Raw genomic sequence first — 26,435 nt, 5'->3', positions numbered from 1 at the left:
GTAACTACATGTCAACTAATTTTCATTAATTTGTAACTACATGTCTACTAACTCTCAGTAGGTTTGGTTGAGGGTTAGCAGAATAAGTTTCTCATAGTTTGTTGTATGTTGTGGACTCATCAAAAAAAGTGTTAGAAGATATTAAGCAGACAGTCTACTAATACTCTAATGACTGCTAGTTGACATGTAGTTGTGAAGTGACTTACTGTTAGTAGAATGTCTAAAGTGGACTATTGAAATAAAGTGTTACCAAAATTTTAAAATCGTAACACACAGCATAATGCAAAACAACAACTTCAGACTACTTTATTGAACCTTTTCTGATAAGAAGTGTGCGCTGCAAACGCAAGCATTTTTGAGGATCGTTTCTGTCCAGTCCGCTTGTTTTGTTGTGTTTAACCACAGCTGTCGTCGGCTTTTTGTCTGGCTGTGGCAGCAGGTATGCGATTAAAAATTCCAATTTGGAGCCTCTACTACATTGATTCTGGCATCCAACATCAAAACAAGATGATATTTTAAGCTCCTTAAGTAGCTGAATCTGTGCTGGTTTGAATTGGCCACCTCCAGTTTTCCCTTTTTTGGGGAAACGGCTGTATTGTGACGTCGCCACAAAAAGGGTCTATACTGCATATGTTTAGCAAAATGCTTTTTTCCCCCTAACTGAGTTTCTGGACATTAATCGCTTTGCTGCCATAAGTGAAACATTGTTTCATGTCTTTCCGCAGTTGAAGCACTGATACTTCATATCAAAAGTAACAAAGTACGAGGCTTGTTGTGATTATTGGACAGTATTGTATTTATAATATTTAGTGAAGTTTTCTTGGCACATCAGCTGACAACAGTCACTACCAAGAGCCTCAACAATCAATCAACAGCTATGATTTGAAAAAGTTTATGCCATTTTTATGCAGACCATGCATCAGATGACCAGCATGATTTCCAGTGGTTGACTTGTGTCATGTTTTGTGTGAGTTGAATATGGAGATCCTGACTGTTTTGGGTCTGTGTCTCTAGTACAGGATTGGTCAGCTGTACATGATCAGCAAGCACAGCCATGAGCAGAGCGAGAGAGGAGAAGGTGTGGAGGTGGTGCAGAACGAACCCTATGAGGACCCCAACTACGGCTCGGGACAGTTCACAGAGAAACGCATTTATCTCAACAAGTGAGTAGCAACTGTCGTCAATTACTTGTCACAGCAAAACACCTCTGCAGAGTCTCTAGGTGTGTCAGTACAAAGTGTTTGATGCACTGCAGTCAAACAATATTATACATTTTTATCGGAGCTCAATTATTAATAACGACTCTTATCAGTGTTGAAAATGTTGCTTAATATTTTTGTCGAAACTGCTGCTTTTTTCAGGATTTTTTGATGAATAGACAGTTCAAAAGAACAGCATTCAATTTTTTTGTAACATTAAAAATGCCTTCACTGTCACTTTTGTTCAATTTAATGCATCCTTGCTGAATAAAAGTATAAATGGTAGTGTATGATGGTTTCCGCAAAAAATATGAAGCAACACTGTTTTCTACATTGATAATAGTAATAACTGTTTCTTGAGCAGCAAATCAGCCTTATATTATGATATCTGAAGGATCATGTGACACTGAAGCCTGGAGTAATGATGCTGAAAATTCAGCTTTGATCACAGGAATAAATTACATTTTAAAAATATATATTTAAATGGAATATGGCAATTTTAAATTGAGACTTCGAAGAGACTTCTTTTGAAAACATGAAAAAAATCTTAATCATTCCAAACTTTTAACCAGTGGTGTATGTTACATATTTAAAATAAAACATTATTTTGTTAACATCACTCATGTAACCAAACCATAACATGCATTTTAATGGCATAAAGTCCACTTTGCAGAATGTTCTGGCCGAGATCCAACATATAAACCTGGAAGTCTAACAAACTGTTGGTTGCATTACATGACATTTTACATGACATTTAGAGGTTTAGATCTGATAAACTGGCAGCTCATTCAATAAGCGACGGTCTCCTTGAACGGACCTACCGAATGGAAAATACGACATGTGACGAGAATCTCTCCTTGACTTTATAGCATGTCTCCTTTTACGGCATGTACTGGGCGCTTGCTCAAGGCTTCTACCGCAAGAATGAGTTCTCTGTTAACATTTCTGAACTGAGCCAGTGCTGTAAGCTGCATTGCATGCTGCCAGTCGAAGTGAGACTTGTGTGATTTGTGTATAACAGGTATATTTAACAAAGAAAAGCACCATATTTGATCCACCAAGAATAAAAAATTATTCATCTGTAGGTTGTACAAGATGAAATGTTATGTACTGGTTAAAGTGAGCGTAAAATCAGAATTAACCTTCTTTACACTGTTCAAAAATGTGGGATCTGTCAGCTTGTTTTAATGTTTTTGCTCACCAAGGCTGCATTTATTTAACTAAAGAGACAGTAAAACAGCAGTATTGTGAAATATTATTACAATTTCAAATAACTGTTTTCTATTTGAATATATTTTGAAATGTAATTTCTCCAGTCTTCAGTGTCACATGATCCTTGATTTGCTGATCAAGAAACATTTCTCATTCTTATCAATGTTGAAAACGCGTGTGCTACTTGGTACAGTATATTATTATTATTTTCAGGATTCTTTGATGAATATAAACATAAAGAATCACATTTATTTGTAACATTATAAATGCCTATGCTATCACTTTTGATCAATTTAATTCATCCTTGCAGAATAAAAGTATTTTTTATTTTTTTTTATTTTACTGACCCCAAACAGTACTGTATTTACTTAACACATTTTAAGCTTATTGTGCATGATTTATCAGTTCATGTTGTGCAAAAGACAAAATTATTTTCATTGTTTCTTAGTAAATGTGCATATTTAAGATTTCACTGTTGTTAAATATTTGATTCTCTCTTCATTTGATGTCACCAACACTGTTTACCTTTAGCCAAAAAAATGGATAACAATCAGGCCCTTCTTTACATTTCCTATTTCTGTTTACTATCTGCAAACCTCCCTCTTTTCACTGGTCTTTGTAGTCTCTTTTCTAAATGTTTTATAGTACATTGACATTGAGCCACAGTCGGGGTCAATGCAGTCCACCGGAGATCTTCAGTTCATTCTCACTAAGAGAGCGGTCTCCAAGCGGCTGCTCGTTTAACAAGAATAAGCAAGGGCATGACTAGAGACCCAAACACTTTCCCAAAAATAGCCAGTAAATGGGCTAAGGACACCGTCCCCCAAGACACTGCCCATTCTGGCCACTGATAAATCAATCGCTCATGCAGATGTGTTTTTGGAGAGACTCTTTATTGAACCGAGACATCAGTCCCCCAGGACCAGGCTGATTAAACTGTTCCTCTGCAGGTCATGATTGGCTGAGAGGTGGTCATGACATCACTGACAACCAGTTTAGACCATGGGCAACAGATTGGGTGGGCTTTTGGCCTTCTGTGAATGTGTTGAGTGAAGCTATAAATGATTTATCACATTGTCATATATATATATATATATATATATATATATATATATATATATATATATATATATATATATATATATATATATATAAGACTAATAAAAATGGCAATCTCTCAGTAGATACAACTTTTTCTGCTTAATTAACATTCAGAAATATGTCGCGGAGGTAATGGACTTCAGATTTGGACCAGCCTTTTTTTTTTTTTTTACATTGAGTCTCATTTAACGTCAGTGCAGTCCACCACTGCATATAGAATACTTTTAAAAAATGCAGAAAGCCTGTGACCAATTATTATAACCTACTGTAAATAAAATTCAAATGAAAACTGAAAAGAAAAAATAAATGCTTGTTCAAAATATTAATAAATATTTCAATAATAGTATATTAATAATACTAAAATTGCAACAGCTTCTCTACTTTTCTACTTGTACATAACTAGCTATTGTTTTAATCAGATTTTTAAACCGACCGTTTTAAATGCAGGTTGTATGTAAACAGATCTTTTAGTTTTTTCAGTTCAGACTGCAGTCACTTTTGCTAGCACGTCCACACTAGTTGTCATAGTAACGAGGCAAACTTGCGTAGGTTCACCATGTGTGAGACTTTAGCAATGCATGTTCCACCCTGATTGTTTTTCATTAGTAGAGTATACAAATCTGAATTTGCTGCAGACCACAGTGTAAGGAACAGAAACCGTATAATGCCCAGGTAATGTACCTTAGTTAAGCAAAAAGATATGGACCCATGAAAAGAGCGTTGACCGGTGGGGATGTATCCATGGGACTTTTCAAGAGGACTGTTATCTTGCTGACTTCAAGTTGTTAACGAAGGGAAGATTTTGAAATGCTCTGTTATCTTTACACACTGAACATGTCCATTAAAAATGAAAATTTGCTTAAAATTAACTCCCCTTTAAGTCATCCAAGCTGTAGGTTTGTTTCTTCATCAGAACTGATTTGGAGAAATGTAGCATTACATTACTCGCTCACCAGTGGATGCTCTGCAGTGAATGGGTGCCGTCAGAATGAGAGTCCAAACAGCAGATTGAAAACATCACAATAATCCACAAGTTATCCACACCACTCCAGTCCAACAATAACATCATGTGAAATGAATAGCTGCTTGTTTGTAAGAAACAAATCCATCAAAATGTATTAACTTTAAACTGTCGCGTCTGGCCAAAATGTGAGTCCTATTTTTTATTTTTATTTTTTTTTTACTCAAAGGATGGAGGACTCCTGTTTTGTCCAGAAGAGATAGTTTGAAGTTTGAACTCCTTAATGAGGAATGCAGCTGTTTGGACTCTCATTCTGACGGCACCCATTCACTTTATTTAGATAGGACAGTGTAATGACAGGAAGCGAAGTGGGACAGAGAGGGGGGTGGGATCGGGAAAGGTCCACGAATTGTGAATTTGAATTATGAATTATTATGAAATATTACGAAAAGAACACATTGCTCTAACTATGTGTGTTTAAAAGTCTGAGACACATTACTAAAAATCAGATATCACACCACTTCTGAAATTGGTTTGGATCAGGCAAACAAAACGGTTGAATAGGGCTGCTTGTGTAAACATAGCCTAAAATACACCTGGTGAGACACATGATTATAAAAAGCCAGATATTTTAAAATGGTGTTTTCAATTACACACACCCGTTAAAACAAGCTTCTAACCTTTGACCCAGTGTCTGAGGCTCAGACTAAATTTAATAGGAGTGCTTCAGTAGCTCAGCATTTGCTTCATAAAAAATAACTCACGTTTTCAGCATTTCAACATTTATGAGTGCCTACCGATGTGTGTTATGAACTGATTCTAGTATTTTATTAGCCTAAAAATATCCTATTTACAGTAGGATAACTACAGTAGCAGTTACAACAAACGGATTAAAAATAATTCCCTCTCAAAACCCCAAATCTGTGTGAACTCTAGATAATAAACTAGAGATAAATGAAGATTTAAAGGGGATAACAGACATGATGAGGAGGAGGAGTCAAAGTGGAGCACACATGAGAACAAAAAAGAAGGAACAGAGAAAATGAGAGGAGCTTGAGATGTGCGTGGGATGGGAGACGGCTGAGCTCCCGCTTTTATAGCACGTGTATAATTCGAGATTTGGCTGTGGGAAGCTGTACCTGCGTTTTCGCCCACAGGCCACCTGCTTTTGAGCTCGTGCGTGCCATGCCACTTACGTAAGCTGTGGCCGTTGTTCGGGACCAAATCTAGAATGCCCCAACATCTTTTGATTCACTTCAGACTGAAATAAAATGGATGGGTTTATGCATTTGGAGGAGTTGGAAACAAAAGCAGTCCACCAATGTAATTGGGTTTGGTGTAAATGGAGCGCCGCACGGACGTCTTGGTGTTAGCGTAGGCTCGTTTCTGAAAATCCATTTGCATTTTAAAAGCCCTCAGGATGAGGTTTGCATCCCTCAGGTTTACATCACGTCATGCGCCAGCAAAATGTGCAAGGCCTGCATAAAACGTTCCTTTATTCCTGCTGCTCAGGCTTTTAGGACTGGCACCCGTCCCAGTTTCATCCACTCTGCATCTGGTTTATTTAGGACACAACTGCGGAAGGGCGTGAGAAGAACTCTACTGGCTTATTATATCAAGATGAAAATGTATCATGCTTCCCCAACACATCATTGATTTTATTGGTTTGCCAGTCTCATCCACCCAGCAACAATAAGATTTTTTCCAGCATTCTGTTTTGAGTTTTACAAGGAGTAGTTGACACCAAAAACTACACATTTGGCTATTATTTACTCCCCCTGGATACAGTTGTGGGCTGGATATGAGTTTTGGGTGAGGGTAAGAGCATCAGTGAATATTGACTTGGATAACATTTATAGTGTGTGAGTCTTTATATATAGTGTGTGAGTCTTTATATATAGTGTGTGAGCTACTTTTCTGATGCTTTTCTTTTTTGGAGCTTGATAGCTCCTGGTAGTTTTATGACAAGTACTGAATAACTGTTCTGCAGTCATTCTGTCATATGTGTCCATGGAAAATATCATGGACATTTGGACTGACATGAGGGTGAAGAAATAATGACAGAATTTTCATTTTAGTGAATGAGAGCCACTGATTATTAGACATGGCACAAAAGATGTTGAACAATTGTGCCTGCCATTTAAGTTTAAAAATAGCAACACTCCCACTCAAAAATGAATAATTAGAATGTTCTTAACAAAAATGTATTGTTCTGTTTTATTTATTTATTTGGGGACAAGCACATAAGGTGCCCTAACACTATTAGAGTGTGTGTGTTTTTCCCTTCGTAATAGTGTTTGAGCATTAGAAACTGTAAAGTGAAGAGACATCATAAATTAATCCCAAATTGCACCCTATTAAAAATGTATTACATTTCTAGAAATCTATTACATTTCCATTATAAATAAATGCATTTGCATTTTCTCTTATATCTCATGGGAACCTTACATAATAGAATTAACATCCTTTAATTTTGTCAAATCTGAATCTTAATGGTATTTTCTTTATTTTAGAATAATTACAGTATATTAATATTAGTATAGTGTTGGTTTTAGGAGTAGTAGTAAATCGCGCCTAAATCTTTTAATAGAATCTTACTTGGAATTTTTTTTCCGCATGAATCAACAATGTCACAAAAGCTATAATTAGGTTATATATATATATATATATATATATATATATTGTTAATTAAGGAAGCCTTTATTCAAATGAAATTTGTTTCTGTGATATAAATCTGAATTTTCAGCATCATTACTCTAGTCTTCAGTGTCACATGATCCTTCAGAATGCATTCTTGCTGAATATTTGTATTTTTTGTAAAGAAAAGTGAATATTTGAACTTATTTGACCGATTCAGTCCAAAACAAGCATTAGTATGAACTTCTCCAGGCTGAATCACTGAGGCATAGAAGATTTCAGTGTCTCCAGTGACTGATATGCTGCTTCTGAGCTGTCTGTTAGAACAACTCACATTCACAGCTGTCTATTAGGACTTTGAGTGACTGATTGAAGAGCGTTTTTGCAGCTGCTCTTAAAGAGAATGAGTTTTGGCAGCGATTAAGGAAACCTGATCTCAGATCAGAATGAAAGAGCATCTTCCTCCCTGAGCAGCCATCAGCGCTTCCTCGCTGCAGCTATTAGTCTGTCATTACTACTGTTATTGCAGCCTGGGGGACGGGGCGTTTGGCACAGTGAGCTGGCACTCTCCACTTTCTTCTCAATACTTTTCATTCCTTTTTTATCTCTTTCAGCAAGCTACCCAGCTGGGCCAAAGCTGTGGTGCCCAAAATCTTCTATGTGACAGAGAAAGCGTGGAATTATTATCCTTACACCATTACCGGTAACTACAGCTTCTTACTTGCAAGCATACAGTGCCATTGTAATTTCTTAAGGAATAGTTCACCCAAAAATAAAAATGGTTGAATATGTGCTCACCCTCAAGCCATCAAAGATGTAGGCTAGATTAGTTTGTTTCCTCACAGAACAGATTTGGAGAAATGTATCATTGCATCGTTTGCTCATCAATGGATCCTCTGCAGTGAATGGGTACCGTCAGAATGAAAGTCCAAACAGTTGTCCTCTCACAACAAAATTGACCAACATATTTGTTTACCAGTCTTAAGTCTCTGGGGGTATATTTGTAGTAATAGTCAAAAATACATTATATGGGTCAAAATTATAAATTTTTATTTTATGCCAAAAATCATTAGTATATTAAGTAAAGATCATGTTCCATGAAACTATTTTGTAAATTTCCTACCATAAATATATCAAAACTTCATTAGTGGTTAATAAAATGCAATGTGAAGGACTTCATTTGGACAACTTTAAAGGTGATTTTCTCAATATTTAGTTTTTTTTGCTCCCTCAGATTCCAGATTTTCAAATAGCTGTATCTCGGCCAAATATTGTCCGATCCTAACAAACCATACATCAATGGAAAGCTTATTTATTCAGCTTTCATGTATAAATGTATACATCTCAATTTCGAAAAATTGACCCTTATAACGGGTTTTATGGTCTAGGGTCACAAATAACTTTATCTAAACTGCTCAGCAAGAATTTCTTCATATTACTGCTTCATCATGACCATAGAAGAAGACATGCTACTTTAGGTTTGTTTTATGTTGGATAGGATAATAGTTTATTTGTTGTTTTCACCACAATAAAAGTTACTTAAAAAGAAATAAAGTACTTTAACATACAAGCAGCACTAAAAGGACAAATAAGCACCATAAAAGTACTGTAACAACATGTGGATGAGTTAATAATGACGGATTTTTAATTATTTTAATTATTCCTTTAATCATCCTATTTGAACAGATGTATGTACAGTCTTAATCTTAAATGTGACAAATGACATTTGTCAGAAGCATTTTTTTGACACTGCACCGCAGCAATTATTGAGCAAATGCTTTAGAAATTACACCAAATGAAAGGGAACACATGGATATATCAGAGATGTGTGTGTGCATGATAAACTCACACACACACACACACACACATATAACAGAAAGAGCTTCAATTCCCTGAAGAACGGGAGGTCTTTCTGTGATTGAATGTTTGATGGCTTCAAGACTGCCATGTGCTTATTGCCATGACCTTTAACATGAAGTCTCTCTCTCTCACTTTCTCTTTCTGTCTCTCTCCCCATCATCTTCTCGATCCGTCTCCTCCCCCGCCATTGGCTCAGAGTATACAGTGAGTATGGCTTCTTCTTTTATTTATTTGTGTGCTTGAAACTCAAAACCAAAATGTCCATTTCAATACTTCAACAAAATGAATATGCTAATAAACACACTCACTTCATTAAAACATTACATTGTAATAGACAGTATTCAATTAGAACAGCTGGTACATTGTACTACCGATACTGTAGAAGGACATTTTTTTTTTAAGCATCAGCTTGGAACTGAAGTACCGGTACCCTTGGCATTTATAATAGCTCATGCTCTTGGTTAGCATAAAAGGTTCAATGTTTTGATGATCATTAGAGGTATAGCAGTTCAGTGATAATAATGTTTAACACAGCCATACATTCGAAGGCTACTGATCTCTGCACTGCTCTCTGTTTGACATTAATTGAAGTATAAATGCTGCAGGGTCATTATTGTGTATTTATGTGTGTTTTTGTAACAAATGAAACATACTTTACACAAGTAGTACACAAACAATCCCATATAAGCCAATGTTCTGCAGTGCTGATATCAAAACAACATTATTATTCAAAAAACCTCAAACTTTTAAATGGTAAACCATTTTTTTAAAGAAATTAACACTTTTATTCAGCAAGGACACATTTAATTGCTCAAAAATGAAGACATTTATAAATGATTTCTGTTTCAAATAAATGTTCTTTTTTTATACATTCTATTCATAAAAGAATACAAAAAAAATCATCTATAATGATTTCTGAAGGATCGTGTGACACTAAAGACTGGAGTAATGATGCTCAGCTTTGCATCACAGGAATAAATTAATTTTTAAAGGACGTTGCTAAAAAGAACATTATTTTGTGTATTTGGTGTAATGCAATGTGTTTATGTGGTTCGTGGTTCAAAAAACACATTATTTTCCACATACTGTACATTATTGTTGCTCCTGTATGCCCCGCCTTTCTGAAACGCGTCGACTTTTACAAAGCTCATTAAGAGAAGCGAGACCTGCTCTGATTGGCCAGCTATCCAGTACGTTGTGATTGGCCGAATACCTCAAGTGCTAGATGGAAATGTTACGCCCCTCACCGTATTGTGATGGCGAGACGAGACTAAAACAATAAAACCCATTACAAACAAGGCATTTGTTGCATCCAGTGGGGACATAATTACTGATTATAATGACTTATACTGTCTTTTTACACATTGAGTTGCATCGCGCCGCGTAAACATTAACGTGACCATGTCTGCATTTGTGATCGGAGAAACGACAAACAACAAGCACTACTCTACACGGCTCAAAATTCGCATTTGAATAGTTAGTAGCATAAATGTACTTACAGGCTGTGAGCCAGAAGCGTCATACTGTCCTTGCAAAGTTGTAATTGCCCCACTTTATAGAAACAGCCTTTGTGCAAGCCTACTCTCCTGCCAGGTTCAGGAAATAGTCCTCCGTAAAATGTGCTGCACACACTCTAATATTTGGGTTGAACTGTTCAGGAACAGTGTTGTAAATACAACTTAACCACTGATTTCTAGTTGTGTCCTCTTTTGGAAGCCCAAACCAAGTAGTTTCGCTTTCACCACGAAACACAGCGCCTCCACGACATGGCACTGGCAGCAGCATCAGCACTACAGCGAGAATAAAAATCATGCCCCCTTTCTTTGCGTAAACATTTGAGCAGTGTTTTGCAAATCTTCCCACACCGTGACATAGACACGTGGGGGCGTGTTTGAATGAGCCGTTCATGGGCGTGGCAGAGTCTCAACTTTTATAAAGAATATCTCTTTGGTTTTGAGACTTTAGTCTTTGCAACTTCAGGGATCTTATCTATGCATGAACAGCTTGTAACACTCCAAAGAGAAAGGAAAACTTGGAATCACATCATATGACCTCTTTAATATAAATTCAAACAGAAAAGAGTTATTTTAATTTGTAATAATATTTCTTAATATTGCTGTATTTTACTGTAGTTTGATTCAATAAATGCAGCCTAGATGAGAGACTTCTTTCAAAACATCTTACCGTTCTCAAACTGTTGTACACTAGTGTGTTTTTAAAGTGACATGGCATTTGGTCTTATGCATTTTACTGTATGTTTATCGTTATGTTATGTCATGTTATGTTATTTTAGCTAAACTTGCTAAAATCAAATTCAGTTTTGAGTCAAGTCTCGTGTGTTTCACATGAAAAGCGCTATTTGTACGGAGTGTGGCGCTGCTATTAAAAGTGCGCTCAATCACTCACCATTTCTATTTCAGCTTCTATTTCAGTTATCTTGTCTATGTAGACAGTTCACATCAAGCTCACTAGGATTTGGAACAGAGCTACAGTATCTGGAAGCTGATTCCCCTTAAACACCAAACATGTTGTTATGCTATCCCAGAATGCACCGTTCTTGTTTTCCCTTGCTGTGCTGCAATATAATTAGAGTGTATTGGAAAACCAGGCAGACCAGGTGTCTTTAAGCTCCTTGGAGACCATATTAGGTTTCATGGAAAACCTTGTGCTTATTCGAAAGAGCAATATACATTTTAACACCTCAGGACTCCTCTGAGCCTTATGAATATATTAAAGGTCTAAGGTATTGGGAACTTAGAACAGAACAGTTCATACAGAACACGGTTTTAAATTTAAATTTTTTTAGAGTGCTGTGTCATACATGAGATTCTGCAAAAGATGTGAGATCAAATCTATGTCCATGTAGAGCATGTTTAAATAACAATAACAATGAAAAAGCAGAGTTTAGACTTTAGTTACATGCTGTGTTGTGTAACGTACTCAGATTACTTTTTTACATAATTAGATTACTTTTTCAAGTAACTAGTAAAGTAACACATTTATAAATTTACAAATAAGTAACACAAGAGACAGAGGTACTACCTTCAGCCTGAGGCTTAATAATTTTAACTTTTGGTGTGAAAGGGCCTTTACAGTTGTCAAAAATATAAATGTTGGGATAATTAATTTTTTAATTTTTATTTATTTTTTGTTAAAAAAAGAAATAAGCAAGCTCAGCTCAGGTGACAGTAAGTAATGCAAAAATAACATAATGCATTACTTTCCTTAAAAAGTAACTAAGTAATGTAAATAGCTACTTTTTATAGAGTAACACAATATTGTAATGCATTACTTTTAAAAGCAACTTTCCCCGACGATGGTTACATGGTGTACAAAATGGGCTTTCATCCATTCAGAAATGTTTTAGCTACATCTATCCAAATGGTGTTTCTATATGCATTCAAACTTATAAAATTAAATTTAAATTAAATAAATAAAAACTGTTGTTGTTGTTATTATTATATAGGCTTAAATTCAAGATTAAGTATCTGAGTTGCATATAAAAGTTCCATCCATTTGGATTGAACACATTAAATGTATTAGTTTGTTTGTTAAAAGTGTATTCAATCCAAATAGATGGAAATTTTATATGTATAAATCTCATACAGACGCATGAATCTTAAGTGTATTTTTTTAAGTATGAAATGGAAACTGATGAAAGTCAACAGAAGCAACATGACAGGTTGGTTTAAATGAGCGGTGGAGATGGGTTTAAGGCTTAACTTAAGCTGGCCGACAGTCAGTGGATCTTGGAGTGGCTCTGCGTGCCGTATCTGTACCTAGAGATGAATGAGAGAGCTCCTCATCGGAATACCATTATCATAATCAACCATATGCCAGGAACAACAGGATACAAACTGCTCAAATGAGAGCAGTGGAAGACGAGTAAAAACCCAAAGGATGTAAAAATGAGCACAAAATGGAAACAGCTACGTGTAAATTTGTGACAGTCACTTCTTTAACTCCAAGCTGTTTAAGCAGCATTGAAATACTCATTTATTGGCTGAATGATTATAGAGACAAAATATATTTATAAATGCATGCCTTAGATAAGGTTTTTCGTCCTTGTGCTAAGGAAATCGCAGTCAACATATCAAAGTTTCAAACTTTTATTTTATCCGATGCTAATTTAATTGAGTGCAACAGTAGAGCTCAGGAAGTACAAATCCCATTCATTTTCTTCATAGAGATATTGATTTTTGGAAGTGACAAACCTTTAAGACAGTCCTGCCGTGAGCTCAGAGGTTAATTCATGGTATATGCTTGTTGAAGCCACACGTAAACAAAATTTCAAAAAAAATAAAAAAATTTGACACAGACAACAAAACAGTATGTTTACAGTAAACTACCGTACATGTTTTTATTGTAAAGTAATTCATGTTAACTAGATGCTGCATTAGTGGAGAAAAGCAGTATGTTTGCTGTCAAAGCTGAGAGGAAGTTAGTTACATTAGTACATGCCTCAAGCAGTTAAATACAGTGCCCTCCATAAGTATTGGAACAGTAAAGACAAAATTGCTCTGTTGGCTGTGGAGTCAAGACATTTGCAAATATGATTATTGATAATGATAATTCTGTGTCAAAGTCTCCTGAGGACAGTAGATTGTCAGAGCATCACCCCAGCTTTCTGGAAGTTGTTGGTGATTTTACAGACATGTCTTTTAGGGTTCATTTTCACAGCTTTTATGATTTGTCTGTCATTAATTATTGTTGTTTTCTCAGCCGATCAGGTAGTTGTTGGTTGCTGGTGGTTTCCAAACTCTTGATTTCTCCATGCCCTTTGTTTTTGCTATAGCTCTAATTGACTTCCTCTTTTCTTTTAGCATCCAAATTGGGGAAGCCGTGGCCTAATGGTTAGAGAGTCGGACTTGTAATCCAAAGGTTGCGGGTTCGAGTCTCCGGCCGGCAGGAATTGTAGGTGGGGGGAGTGAATGTCCAGCGCTCTCTCCACCCTCAATACCACGACTGAGGTGCCCTTGAGCAAGGCACCGAACCCCCAACTGCTCCCCGGGCGCTGCAGCATAAAATGGCTGCCCACTGCTCCGGGTGTGTGTTCACGGTGTGTGTGTGTTCACTGCTGTGTGTGTGCACGTTGGATGGGTTAAATGCAGAGCACGAATTCCGAGTATGGGTCACCATACTTGGCTGAATGTCACTTCACTTCACTTCACTTCAAATTGCTTGCTTTTCTCTCAAAGTCAGCTCCCTCATCTTCATCCTGGTTTGTGTGTGTCATCATCGAATGCAAGATTCAGAATACAGAAGTAATGGATATAACTGATACGACACATTCCCTGCTTTTAATATCTGAAAAATTAATGCAACAGGACACAGCTGATCACTTAGAAAGACCTGTGAGGCAACTGTCCCAATACTTATCCTCACATCAGATAGAGGGATGAAACTCTAAAAGTGCTGAACTTCTTAGCTGGTAAAACATCTGTGTGTTGAATCACCCAATAATAAAACCTGACATTCTGTAGTTTTGTCTCATATTCATCTTTTAATCATATTTGTAAATGTCTTGACTCCACAGCCAACAGAGCAATTTTGAATTTACTGTTCTAATACTTTTGGAGAGCACTGTACATGCAAGTTCAACCTACATTAAATGTTTAATGTCACAATTGTTATTATCTATTTGCATTAGTTTTTAACAAGCTGTTGTCGTTATTGGCCAGTGCAGTGCAAATTAGTTATCATAATCAATAAAATCCCTTAGCGGTCAGCCTCTATGATGTACCATTGTTTCTGATTCACTTTTAGCATTCACAGTGCTTTATGCCGCGAGTAGTTCATTCCCTCATACACAGTGTTGTAATGATCTTTTTCCAAATTTTTAGAATACTTTTTGTTCAAGATCAGAGTTGCGTGTTGTCTTGGAGCTGGTTGGTTTGGACTTTTTTGAAGAATCCTTTGAAATCTCTATGGAGAAAATGAATGCGAAAAATACTGCTGGCACCCTGGTTGCAGAAAACGTGGGTGTTCACTGCTCTGTATTGCCAAAATAGACACTTCCAATATATTCCATCTGCACTAATTTAATTTTATTTGGATAGCATCCATAGTACGGATATGTAATGGGCAAATATACTTCTTATTCTTTAAGCTGTTATTATTGGAGTTTCTCTGATGTGCTTTAATGTAGTGTGTGCTACAGTGCAGTGGACTAAAGTACAAAACAGAACAAACCGATAATATAGGAAAGCAGATTTTATATAAAAATTAAAATTTGTAAAATAATATAGTAGCTTTAAATGTAATGTCAAAACACTCAACAGATAAATTATAATCAAGTACTTCAAACTTGCTTTAGTATGTTAGTCAACAATAAGTGTACTTGCTACTTAAGTGTGTTAAGAAAGTCGTGAAAATGTCTCTTAAGTTCACTTGAGTGGTCTTTTATTATACCATATGGTTTTATATTAAAAAATACATTATTTTAAGATTATAGAGGAACAGTACAAGTGCATTCCGTACAGTTAAGTTCACTTCTTTTTCATGAGGGTAGTTATGTATTTGCCCCATAAAAAGCTTCAGTATAGTACATGACAGTTTATTTTTTGTCAGTAGTATGAAATGTAGCCAACTTCTTTTTCAAAAGAGCTCGACTATAGTTTAACTACTTTTAAACGATGAGTAGCTTGTTGCTTGGCAAGCTACAGTTTCAAACAGTGAGAAACAGAGTCACAACTCAACAATGCCTTGCAGGTTTGCACCCATAGATCTACTCTTCTTCTCTTCTCCTCGATCCTTTGCCCTTCCCCCACTGCTACAGCATTTCCTCCAACATTACGTAACTCAGCCTTTATTGATCTCCATAGCGATTGCGGGAGCAGTGCTTAATCTAATCAGGCAGCAGTGTGTTGGGTCTCAGAGGGGCTACAGCTTCAGGATGTGCGGGGAGGAGAGAGGAGGAGGACAGGGATGCTGTAAATCCAGTGAGGCAGAAAAAGAGCTCATCATTACAACAGAACGCCAGGCTCATAAAACACAATCACACTGAAGCGCATTGCCCTGCAGTGCACCAGATCTACTGAGAGCATGCATGCAATGTGTTCATGAATGAGGCTTGGGTCGAGGTTTGACCTTTCTTGATAGATGTCTAAAATTAGTTACTGGACTAAATAGAATTAACCGTTGCATGTTGTTTGTGGTGGGGTTAATTTTCCAAATTGTCTGTTGATTCATTATATGCAGAGGTAATAAAGTATGTGCATAATTGAAGGAATAGTTCTTTGAAAAGTGGACAATTGTAGAAAATGTTCTTACCCTCAGGCCATTCGTATAGATGAGTTTGTTTCTTCATGGGAACATATTTGGAGAAATGTGGGTGGCTGTTTTTGCCTAATTTAACTCATTTTTTACACATTTAACATTTTCTTTTTTTTTCTCTTCTTTAGTGCTCTTTCCTGCCAAAGTTCTCCATCCACGTTGAGACAAAGTATGAAGACAACAAAGGCATCAGTGACAATGTATGTATACTGGATGCCGTTTAAATATGCATGATTTCATCTTTCCTGGTCTTTTCTCAATTGTCTTTCATCTAAATATTTTGTGTTGATCGTGTGGAATGAAAGAAATGATGGACAAAACGAACAAATAATAAGCCTAGTAGAGTCTCGGAAACAATTTGTGGCATCACTAGATTTAATGTGCTTATAAAACTTTATAGAGCTGTGGGTCTTCCCCTGTTTATTTATTACTCTGATTAAATATTCATTCATTATTAAAGAAATAGTTCACACAGAAATGAAAAATTGCTGAAATTTCACCATCTGGCCATCCAAGAAAAATGGGTTTGTTTCTTCTTGGGAATAGATTGGAGAAATTGAGCATTACATCACTTGCTCACCAATGGATCCTTTACAGTGAATGGGTGCCACCAGCTGATAAAAACATCACAAGCAATCCACACCACTCCAGTTGGTTAATCAATAATATGCACAGATCAAGCACCATTTACAAGCGAAAAACAGTCCAGAACATTTTAAAACATTTTAAGATTTTAATGTGGGAGGACAACAGGAGATTGTTTTTTTGAAATTAAAAGTTAAACACCACAATAATAGATTTGTATTTTAGAACATCTTCACATGATGTTAATTGATGGACTGGAGGTGTGTTGATTACTTGTGGATTATTGTGATGTTTTTATCAGCTGTTTGGACTCTCATTCTGACGGCACCCATTCACTGCAGAGCATCCATTGGTGAACAAGTAATGTAATGCTACATTTCTCCAAATCTGATTCAAAGAAGAAACTAATTCATGGTCTGAGGGTAAGTTTTCAGCAATTTCTTTGGTAAACTATTCTCCCAAAATATTTGTCATCAGTTAGTCACCTGGATTTGAAGCTATAACAAGTACATAGAATCAACAATAAAGTAGTCCGTATGTCACTCACAAATCTCATTCACACTTGTGCATATTCATATACATTTATGTTGATATTCTGATAAACATCTATTTCGTGGAAGAAAGAAATTTTGCAGGTTTTAAACTAAGTGAGGTTCAGTAAATGATGACAAAATTTCAGTATCTGCGGCTGAGCTATATCGCTCTTATTACTGGAATGTTTTCAGAGGTTTTGACCTCCTTAACACTGTGTAAATCTAAGTAAAAGAAACCCACTAGCTAAAAACCGCTTGTGATTTTCAGATGGGATTTGTCCTGGAGAGAGTTTCTGGGTGAGCTTGACTCTTTAATAATGCTGGCCTGCAGTCAGTCCGAAGAGCTTACATGTATCAGGATTGTTCCAGACGGCGGTTACAGTCTGTCTGAGCCAGTGCTGTCCCGAGCTTCTGTTCGCGTCTCCGCACACATGCTCACTCGCTTAGAAAGAATTTTGCTTTGTTTTATTCTCTTGCTCTTGGCATCAAGTAACACTTTTATCCTCTGCCCCAAAAGAGAGCATTTTAAAGATCACTCACTGCAGGTAGATAGTTCTTCCTCTTCTGTGATCAGTTTGAGGCGTGTGTGGGATTGTTTGAAGATCTAACATTTACAAATGATGTGCTTGAACTTACAATGATTAAATGTACTTCAGAGAGGGAGAGAAATCAGTTGTACAGTGTGAAGGGATGAAGTAGTGGCAACCAACATTGTATATGAAATTAACTTAAATTCAAAAATGGAAATTGTAAGGTATCACTATATTGTGTTCTGAGAAAATATCTTGGAATACAAGATGTTGCATTTTCATACTATAATGGCATACTGGAAAACAAGACAAGAGAAATGATTGATAGCAGACAAAGTGATTGAATGATATATGAATGTGCTTGTGGCACTGTAAAGGAGAGGTGTAGGAGCCAGGTAGCATCTATTTCTGCATCTGCAGGTGAGAAATAACAGAACGTTGCATTCTTTCACCGTCCGTGTTTCACACTCGGTTGAGTTGCCAACACTTCTTTAGTAACGGCGGCTGATGAGCAGCTTCAGGTTTTATCACCCATCTCGTTCCATTGGCCGTGTGCTGTTGATTTGCCCTGTCCATGGTGCTGAAATCAAGGAGTGAGGGTCAGACCTATCACCCGTACAACATTGTCATCTTGTGAAAATATTAAAATTAATTATTTATAAAAGCATCATTATATTAAAATAAATCGCGTAATTGTCCAATCCACATATTTTTGACTGTAGAGCCATCTTTTGCAGCAGTGATTTGGTATGCATATGCATATATTTGATACCACTATCCTTGAGTCCAGTGATTAATTCTTTAAGAAGCGCATCATTCTACTAGCCTAAGACCCTGTAAACACCACTTTGTTTCCAGGCCGACAGGTACCTGTGCATTTTGACTTAAGATTGGCGATTTCAGGCATTTTTGTTGCTAAGTTGGTCTTGTGTTTGGAACCATTGCCCCACTGAAAATTGTAGTTTTATTCTACTAAAGTAGGCTCTCCTGCTTAATTTCTTTGTATCTTGCACCATTAATCCTTGTATTTTAACAAGAAGCCCAGTTCCTGCTGAGGAGAGGCAGCATGAGCTCTGGTGTTTTTGAGGTGTGAGCAGTGTTAGATTTGATTTATATCACTTTGAATTTCAGCTGAAAGCCTTTTTGGTTTTATTTGACCACAAAGTCTTTTCACACATCACAGATGGATCACCATTATGCATTTTGACCTGCTCTAAACGTGCTTTGAAATGGTTCTTTTAAAGTAATGGCTTCTGTTGAGCCACCTGTCCTGTACAAGCCCTGTACTATTGATGCAGGTGGTTGGAGGGGGGGAGGGGGATGAAAAATAAGAGAGATTTGTGATATCGACCAAAAAAAGAACATATTATATTTTGATGAGATTATAAAGACATTTTTATTTATTTGGATTATTGTGCACCAATATATTTTGTGCACTATAAAACCAGAAACATGCATTAACAAAGCAAAGTGTTTTGGTTAATTCTTAATTTTAAGATGCTGTAAGATATTTCTACATCACTGGTGGAACCAAATGGAGCTGCAAGCTGATCTGTGGCATAGAATTCATAACCTGAGCGCATTCCACACCATTCAAAAAACAGCACTTGAGTTAAAAAAAAAAATTATATATATATATATATATATATATATATATATATATATATATATATATATATATATATATATATAAATAAATTTTTTAAAATATGTATCAAGACCTAGGGATTTCCCATTCCAAAAAGTAAAACACAAAGCAGAAAATGTGTCCTTTTAAAATAAAAGCACTGAAAGGCACTTTTAAATTTTTAATTGCATTTTAGTCTTTTTTTTTTCATTAACAATATTGCATATTGATATTGTCTTGTCTTAGTCATGGAAAAAAAGGTCATCAACTAATATTTATAGTCCAAGTTTTTTGGAATTGGGTCTCAAGACTACAAGGGCTCAAGACATTTCTTTTTAAAAGTTTAATTTATTTGAACCTGACAGTGTATTTGGACACTTACACACCTGCTGGGTGGTGATGGCGCAGTGGATAAGACACATGCCTTTGGTGTGAGAGACCCGGGTTCGAATCCACTGTGAGACACCAATGTGTCCCTGAGCAAGACACTTAACCCCTAGTTGCTCCAGAGGTGTGCGACCTCTGACATATATAGCAATTGTAAGTCGCTTTGCATAAAAGCGTCAGCTAAATGAATAAAAATGTAAAAAAAAATGTAAAATGTGCTTTATTGAGCATTTAATTACTAAATGTTGGAAAATGGAGGCACAGATTTGTTCCCATTCAGACATACCAGTGGCAGTGAAGTTAAGTCACTGATGTTTGATTATGGGGTCTTGTTCCTATTGCAAGGTGTTTAGTGGGGTTCAGGTGTGAACTTTATGCAGGCCAGTCAAGTTCTTCTACACCAGACTCAGTAAATCATTCTTCATGGACCTTGCTTTTTTGCGTATTCAACCACGGTCACGCTGCAGGTACAAGGGACAGCGCTTTGCGGTCTTCAGCAGAGTGATATTTGAACCCACCTCCTCACTTGTGTCTTGTCTTTTTGCACCTGTAGAACTCTGTCTGCATCTGTAAGAGGAGAAAACACAAATCCTTGATCTGTATTCCGCCTCCTCATTGGCGTGAGATGCTGTTTCTGATGTTTTCCCTACATTTGAGCCATGTCGGCTGCTTTGAAGTTTAAACGGCACACTCCATCATGCATTAGTCTGCGTTTCAGCAAGAGTCGACTTTAATGTTTCTTATCATCATTATTGGGATTTAGAGTTGGTTCTTGTATTTCATTCTTCAGCTTTGATAAGCTTGTCCATGTTTTGTGTTTTGACTGCGTGCTGATGCCACATCTCAGAAATTATGGCCGATTTTATTGATTAGAGCCATCATTCAAGTCCTTTTCAAATCTTTCTTTCGGTCTTCCTCCCCATCTCTCTTGATAAGGTCCACTATACCTTATTTTATAACATTTTCAGCTACTCTCTCATGTCATCCCCTTGCATTCTTCATTTTACAGTTTCAACCCATCCATTCCTTGCTCTTACAGCTAGTGCACTCTCCTTTGTGTCTACATTTTAAAATAAAGAGATTTTATACATTTCTCTCCATGTCATCCTTGAAGCTTACGGTCAGTTGGATATGAAAAGAATTACAATGTAATTGGCAAAGCCACACAGGTGGCAGACAACAGGAGGAGCCGTTCTCTCACCTGAAAGCACCTGATCCTTTGAAGCAGAGCGCTCTCACCCATTACAGTCTTTGTTAGGCTGCAAGCTCTCGGATGAGTGGCAGCTTATGTAATACGTGCGCTGGCATTGACTCGCGCGCAGTCTGAGAGCTCCTTCTTGTGGACAGCGTGGAGTCTGCGGCTGTAGAAGTGTTGAAGTCTGCTGAGAGTTTCTGAAGATTTATCCACAACAGAAAGACTTCCACTGAGTCATATCCTGGTGACAAATGAACAAGCTTGTGTTCATGCTGAGAGTGATTTGCTGCAATAAACAACCGGAAGTCACTGTCAGTGAAAGTTGATGACTTGTGAGGGTGACAAAGTTGAGCATCTACTGTGGTTCAACATCCACCCATTCAGATTAAAAAAAAGAGATCATGTGATTGCCGTAAAATGACCAACAACAATTTACTTGATTCAATGTGAAGCTGAACCTCACAAACTTTGAAAAGTCCCACTCAGTGTATCAGTCTGGGAACTTGTAAAGCATGACTTACTTTCTTGGCGGATTGTTTAAAAGCCTGTTGTTCAGTTTTGTGTGTAGTATTTATCAGACTCTTGGAGTGTGGGATGAGACTAACCAGTAACCAACAATACAGCAACTTGGCAACCAGTTATAACTTGGTTAATCTAGGGTTGTCCAGTCCTGCTACTGAAGATTCACTGTCCTGCAGAGTTTAGCTCCAATCCTAATTAAACACCTAAACCAGCTAATCAAGGTTTTTCTGTATTACTAGAAACTTCCAGCCAGTGTATTGGGGCACACTGGAGATAAACTCTGCAGGATATTACCCCTTCAGGAGCAAATTGGACTCTCCTGAATTAAAGGAATAGGTTACCCAAAAAAGAAAATTCTGTCTTAACCTCAAACCTCAAGTCTTCGTTCATCTTCAGAACACAAATTAATATATTTTTGATAAAATGCAAGTGTTTTTTCTTCCCTGCATAGACTGAAACACAAGGACATTGTTAAAATGTTCCATGTGACATCAGTGGTTCAACCTGAGTTGTGGTACTCTCGTGATCATGCGTCAAAGATGGAAGAGAAGAAATTGTTGAATAAAGTCGTTATTTTGGTTTTCTTTGAGCACAAAAAGTATTCATGTAGCTTCATAAAATTACGGTTTAACCACTGATGTCACATGGACTATTTTAACGATGTCCTTACTACCTTTCTGGGTCTGAGAACAATGCAGTTGTGTTGCTGTCAATGAAGGGTCAGAGAGCTCTCGGATTTCATCATAAACATCTTAATTTGTGTTCCAAAGATGAATGAAGGTCTTACGGGTTTGGAACAACATGAAGGTGAGTAATTAATGACAGAATTTTCATTTTTGGGTGAACTAACCCTTTAATCAGTTAATCTGCTACTTGCAATGAGCCACAAGCTAAAAGGTGTTCTGTTAGTTGCTTGGTTTCCGCTCACTGTAATATATCATCCCCTCCCCATTTCTGTATTTTACAGATCATATATGTTCTGATTGTGTTGCTTCTCATATCATTGTTGCTTTCAGTGTGAACAACGGAAACTTGTTACATCGCACCTGGTTAAAACTAATTTGGAGTTTGTGTATCCTGACATTTTCAGTAGCAGTGGTAGCTGGTAGATTTTTTCTTAACTAATTTTCTTTCTAACATCCTCTCATTGTGCTCTAGATCTTTGATACAGAGCTCCGAGAAGAAGAAACGGAGGTGTGCTTTATTGACATCGCCTACGACGAGATCCCAGAGCGCTATTATAAGGAGTCCGAGGTAAGATATTTCTTCAGTAAAACACATAAATATATAATCCATTAAAGAGATGATCAATAATTTATAAGCAATACAAATGTACAAAGTACAAATTTCCTTCTGAGGTACAGTATGTGCTAATAAACACCTCCAATATTTTCCACACTTACCTCTATGATTTATTCATTTGAGCTCTGTTGATATGGTATTTAGTGCTGATGGGATTTTGTTTTGAAGAAACGGGAGTGCTTCTCCCACATAGAAGAAAACAAAGGAGTATGGGTTATTTTTAAGCCAGTACTGAATTATTAAAAAGAGCCTGTAGAGATCTCTACTGGATACACACAAGACTCAGAATCACCTCTCCACTGTACCGCTGCAGTAATTCATTTCCACACACTGTCTCTCTCCTCCTGCAGAGGTAAGCTTAGACAGATGAGAGGAGTCCAGTGTTATCTTTCTCTGGCAGGAGCTCGCTGCTATCTAAGGATCCAGGCCAGCAGTGGTTCTGTTTGAGGAATAAAAAAGCAGAGGTGGGATTAGACGTGGAAGGGAAAAGAACAGCTGCAGTGCTAGGAATGATAAGTGATCACTCTAGTCCTCATTTTAGGCAAATAAAATTGCTGTTACAGAAAACAACCTTAGCTCTATGTCCTAATGGGGCACAATGCAAATAAAGCAAGTAATGTCAATCTCGTCAGTGTTTGTTCAAAAACATTTGTTGGCGAAAGGTTTAATTTATCAACAATAAAAAGGCATGACTTTAAGTAAATGGTTTAAATAAAAATGTACTGAAAATAGGAGAGAAAGCATAACATTGCAAAGTGCACTAACAACTGTTTTAAAAGAAGAAAAATTTAGAAAGTAATTCAAATAATCTATTGATTGTATGTTGAGGTTGACCACTTATTTAAAACCCTAAAACTGAAGTTCATCTAGGACATGCTGTTAAATTGACACTGTGTGTGTGTGTGTGTAATGCATTTCAAAGTTTAATTTTAAACAAAATATGACTAAAGGTGTATTTCAAGGTAATAAAATGTTTAGTCTGTGTTTATCTGTGTTGCTAAACAGCCTGTGAATCTAAATAATTGACAGTTAACATCTTGCTCTGAGGAAGTTCCAACTGGTATTTTTGTGCCCCTCAATGGCATTGTGGGAAGGAGACACTATTAGTAAGGTAGTTACAAGCAAAAGTGAACAAATCCGTTTACAAAGGTCCTTTTCCTGATGATGTTAGCCCAAAAAAAGCCCAAAGTATTCTTTGTTTTTTAATCAGAAGCACAGCACTAACTGTGTGTAGTCTGTACTATAGGTCTTCAACCCTGCTCCTGGGGACCCACTGTCCCACAATGTTTATTTCCAACCTGCTTCAGCACATCTGGCCTGTGACTTTTCAAGTGATCCTGAAGAACTTGAGTAGCTGGTTCGGATGTGTTTGATTAGGGCTGGAGCTGAACTCTGCAGGACAGTGGGTCCCCAGCAGCAGGGTTGAAGGCCTGTGCTCAGGTCGTGCCTTAAATTTTTTGTACAAATTAGTTTGTCCACAATGTCAACAGTACATTGTTTCACAGTCAAAAAAGAATCAAAACATTTTTTATCGATCAGCACAGGCATGTGTCAAGCACCTGTGTTATTGCACACGCTATCAAATGGAGTATACTTTGAAAGCTTACGCATAAGGCTGTATGCATACACAAGTATTCACATCAAAACTGAAGTATACTTTGGGCTTAAGTCTATCAGTGATGGTCAATTCAAGGTCAACTGTTTTTAATGTTTTTTTTTCACATTTGTCATGTAGCATTTACAGATTAGGTCATTGGATCAAAAACAATGAGCTTCCAGGCAGCTACCATTGATATGAATGGGTAGCTTTTTTCAGGTATAATAGACCTTGTTGATTATGATCCCACGATTGTTACCATTCTTGTGTGGGTGAGATGATTTTGTTGTCTATTGAAATAAGGTCTTTGCAGGGTTGGTTCTTCGGCCAGGATTATCAGCAGCTCAGTTTTCAATAAATTCAGATATGCAGACAGAAATATGTTAATACCAGATGATATTTTGTTGTCAGAGGGTGAAAAGAGAATGGAGTATCATCTGCATAGGTATAATGGGAAAAAGCTCTGAAAGGTGATAATTTTGCAAAGTGTTTTGGTGAAAAGGGAGAAAATGGGCCAGGTACTGAACCCTGTGGAACACCGGTGGGTAGTTGGTGCGTAGAGCACTCACTTCAAGTGCTCTGCTCTCCAGAGTGAGTAGAGCAAAGTGATGCTAACTTTTAAATGGATTTCACTCTGTGAGCAAATTTTTTGCGTAAGTAAAAAGATGCAATATGCTTTCGGGTGTTTCAACATCTAGAACAGGTTGGAAGGTACAGGCATTAAACGCAATAACACAGAGTGGGAAAAAATGAAATACAGCATGTACAAATACAGAAAAAAATCTAAAACGAGGCTATAATCATATAATTAACAATAATATAATTAACATCTTTAATTTAATGTAACATCATAGATATATTTGGTTTGTGTACAGAAATTCGCCACCAACCAGAACGCAACCAGTACAAGGACATGTTTACAGTGAGAATAGCTAAAAACTTCTCAGATCAAAGTTGGACCGGAGAGTAATTTAGCATTTATTAACTGTATAATAAGAGATCCAATTGTCAGAGCCATTGCTTAGTGTTTGCATAGTTGGCATGTGTTGGTTCATGTAATTTATTTCATCTGAATTTCACCTTTTCTTCCCGTCATCTACTGTCTTCTTTCTATTCTGCCATAAATAAGTCTTAAAAAGGTTGAAATGAGAATTTCTTGTGTATTGTATGTATAATAAATTCTGTGGGCCATTTTATTTGCATTCCAGGACTTTTTATTTTACTTCTATTCTGTATTTCCACTCTAGGACCCACGATACTTTAAATCCGAGAAGACAGAGCGGGGTTTTCTGCAGGAGGGCTGGAGGGACACACAGGATCCCATCATGTGCTCCTATAAGCTAGTAACGGTGAAGTTCGAGGTGTGGGGACTTCAGACACGCGTGGAGCAGTTTGTGCACAAGGTCACTTCCACCATTCCACATGCATATCCCAGACGAGCCCCCTAAAACCCTAATGTTGTAGGTGCTCTCACTGTAGATTACTCAGATCTATAGATAGCTGTGCTTACCATGATATCATCTAGCAGCACAAGTCCCTGGATCATCTTTGTTGGTTCTGAAACAATATTCCTGTCAAGCAATCAGATTTAAGGGTTCGGATTAGTCAGCTTTGTGCTGGAACTGGGGCTTCAACAACATTTCTTTTAACTTTTCATTTTATTCTGATGTTAGGTTATTGTTAGCATTGGGGTTACGGAAGATTAGGGATATGTTTGTTTCACAGAAGTAATTCTCCAGCACAAAATCCAGGAACACATCCAATACCCGTGTATACTTGGGAACATCACAATCACCATATATTTTACCTGTCTTTCTGTAGGTGGTAAGAGATGTGCTGTTGCTGGGTCATAGACAGGCTTTTGCTTGGGTTGATGAGTGGATTGGTAAGTTTGGCATTGACTAGCCAGTCA

The 26,435-nt window shown here is 37.0% G+C and overlaps 1 protein-coding gene across 1 annotated transcript in view; it reads left to right on the top strand.

Annotated features, from left to right (window-relative positions):
• The window catches only part of LOC306857277 (cytoplasmic phosphatidylinositol transfer protein 1-like), a 104,413-nt gene that overhangs the window by 74,741 nt on the left and 3,237 nt on the right, over window positions 1-26,435 (top strand). Inside the window, exons 2-8 of the mRNA XM_079397140.1 lie at window positions 1,015-1,163; window positions 7,725-7,813; window positions 9,167-9,174; window positions 16,374-16,445; window positions 22,783-22,878; window positions 25,771-25,926; window positions 26,345-26,408. Of these exons, the coding sequence (XP_079253266.1) occupies window positions 1,015-1,163; window positions 7,725-7,813; window positions 9,167-9,174; window positions 16,374-16,445; window positions 22,783-22,878; window positions 25,771-25,926; window positions 26,345-26,408 (634 nt within the window). The remainder of the gene's footprint in view (window positions 1-1,014; window positions 1,164-7,724; window positions 7,814-9,166; window positions 9,175-16,373; window positions 16,446-22,782; window positions 22,879-25,770; window positions 25,927-26,344; window positions 26,409-26,435) is intronic.

The sequence above is a fragment of the Barbus barbus genome (genome assembly GCF_936440315.1).
Source record: "Barbus barbus genome assembly, chromosome: 3".
In the NCBI taxonomy this organism is placed as follows: Eukaryota; Metazoa; Chordata; class Actinopteri; order Cypriniformes; family Cyprinidae; genus Barbus; species Barbus barbus.
The sequence above is the reverse complement of the archived record's forward strand: the minus strand, read 5'-3'. Positions and strand labels throughout refer to the sequence as shown.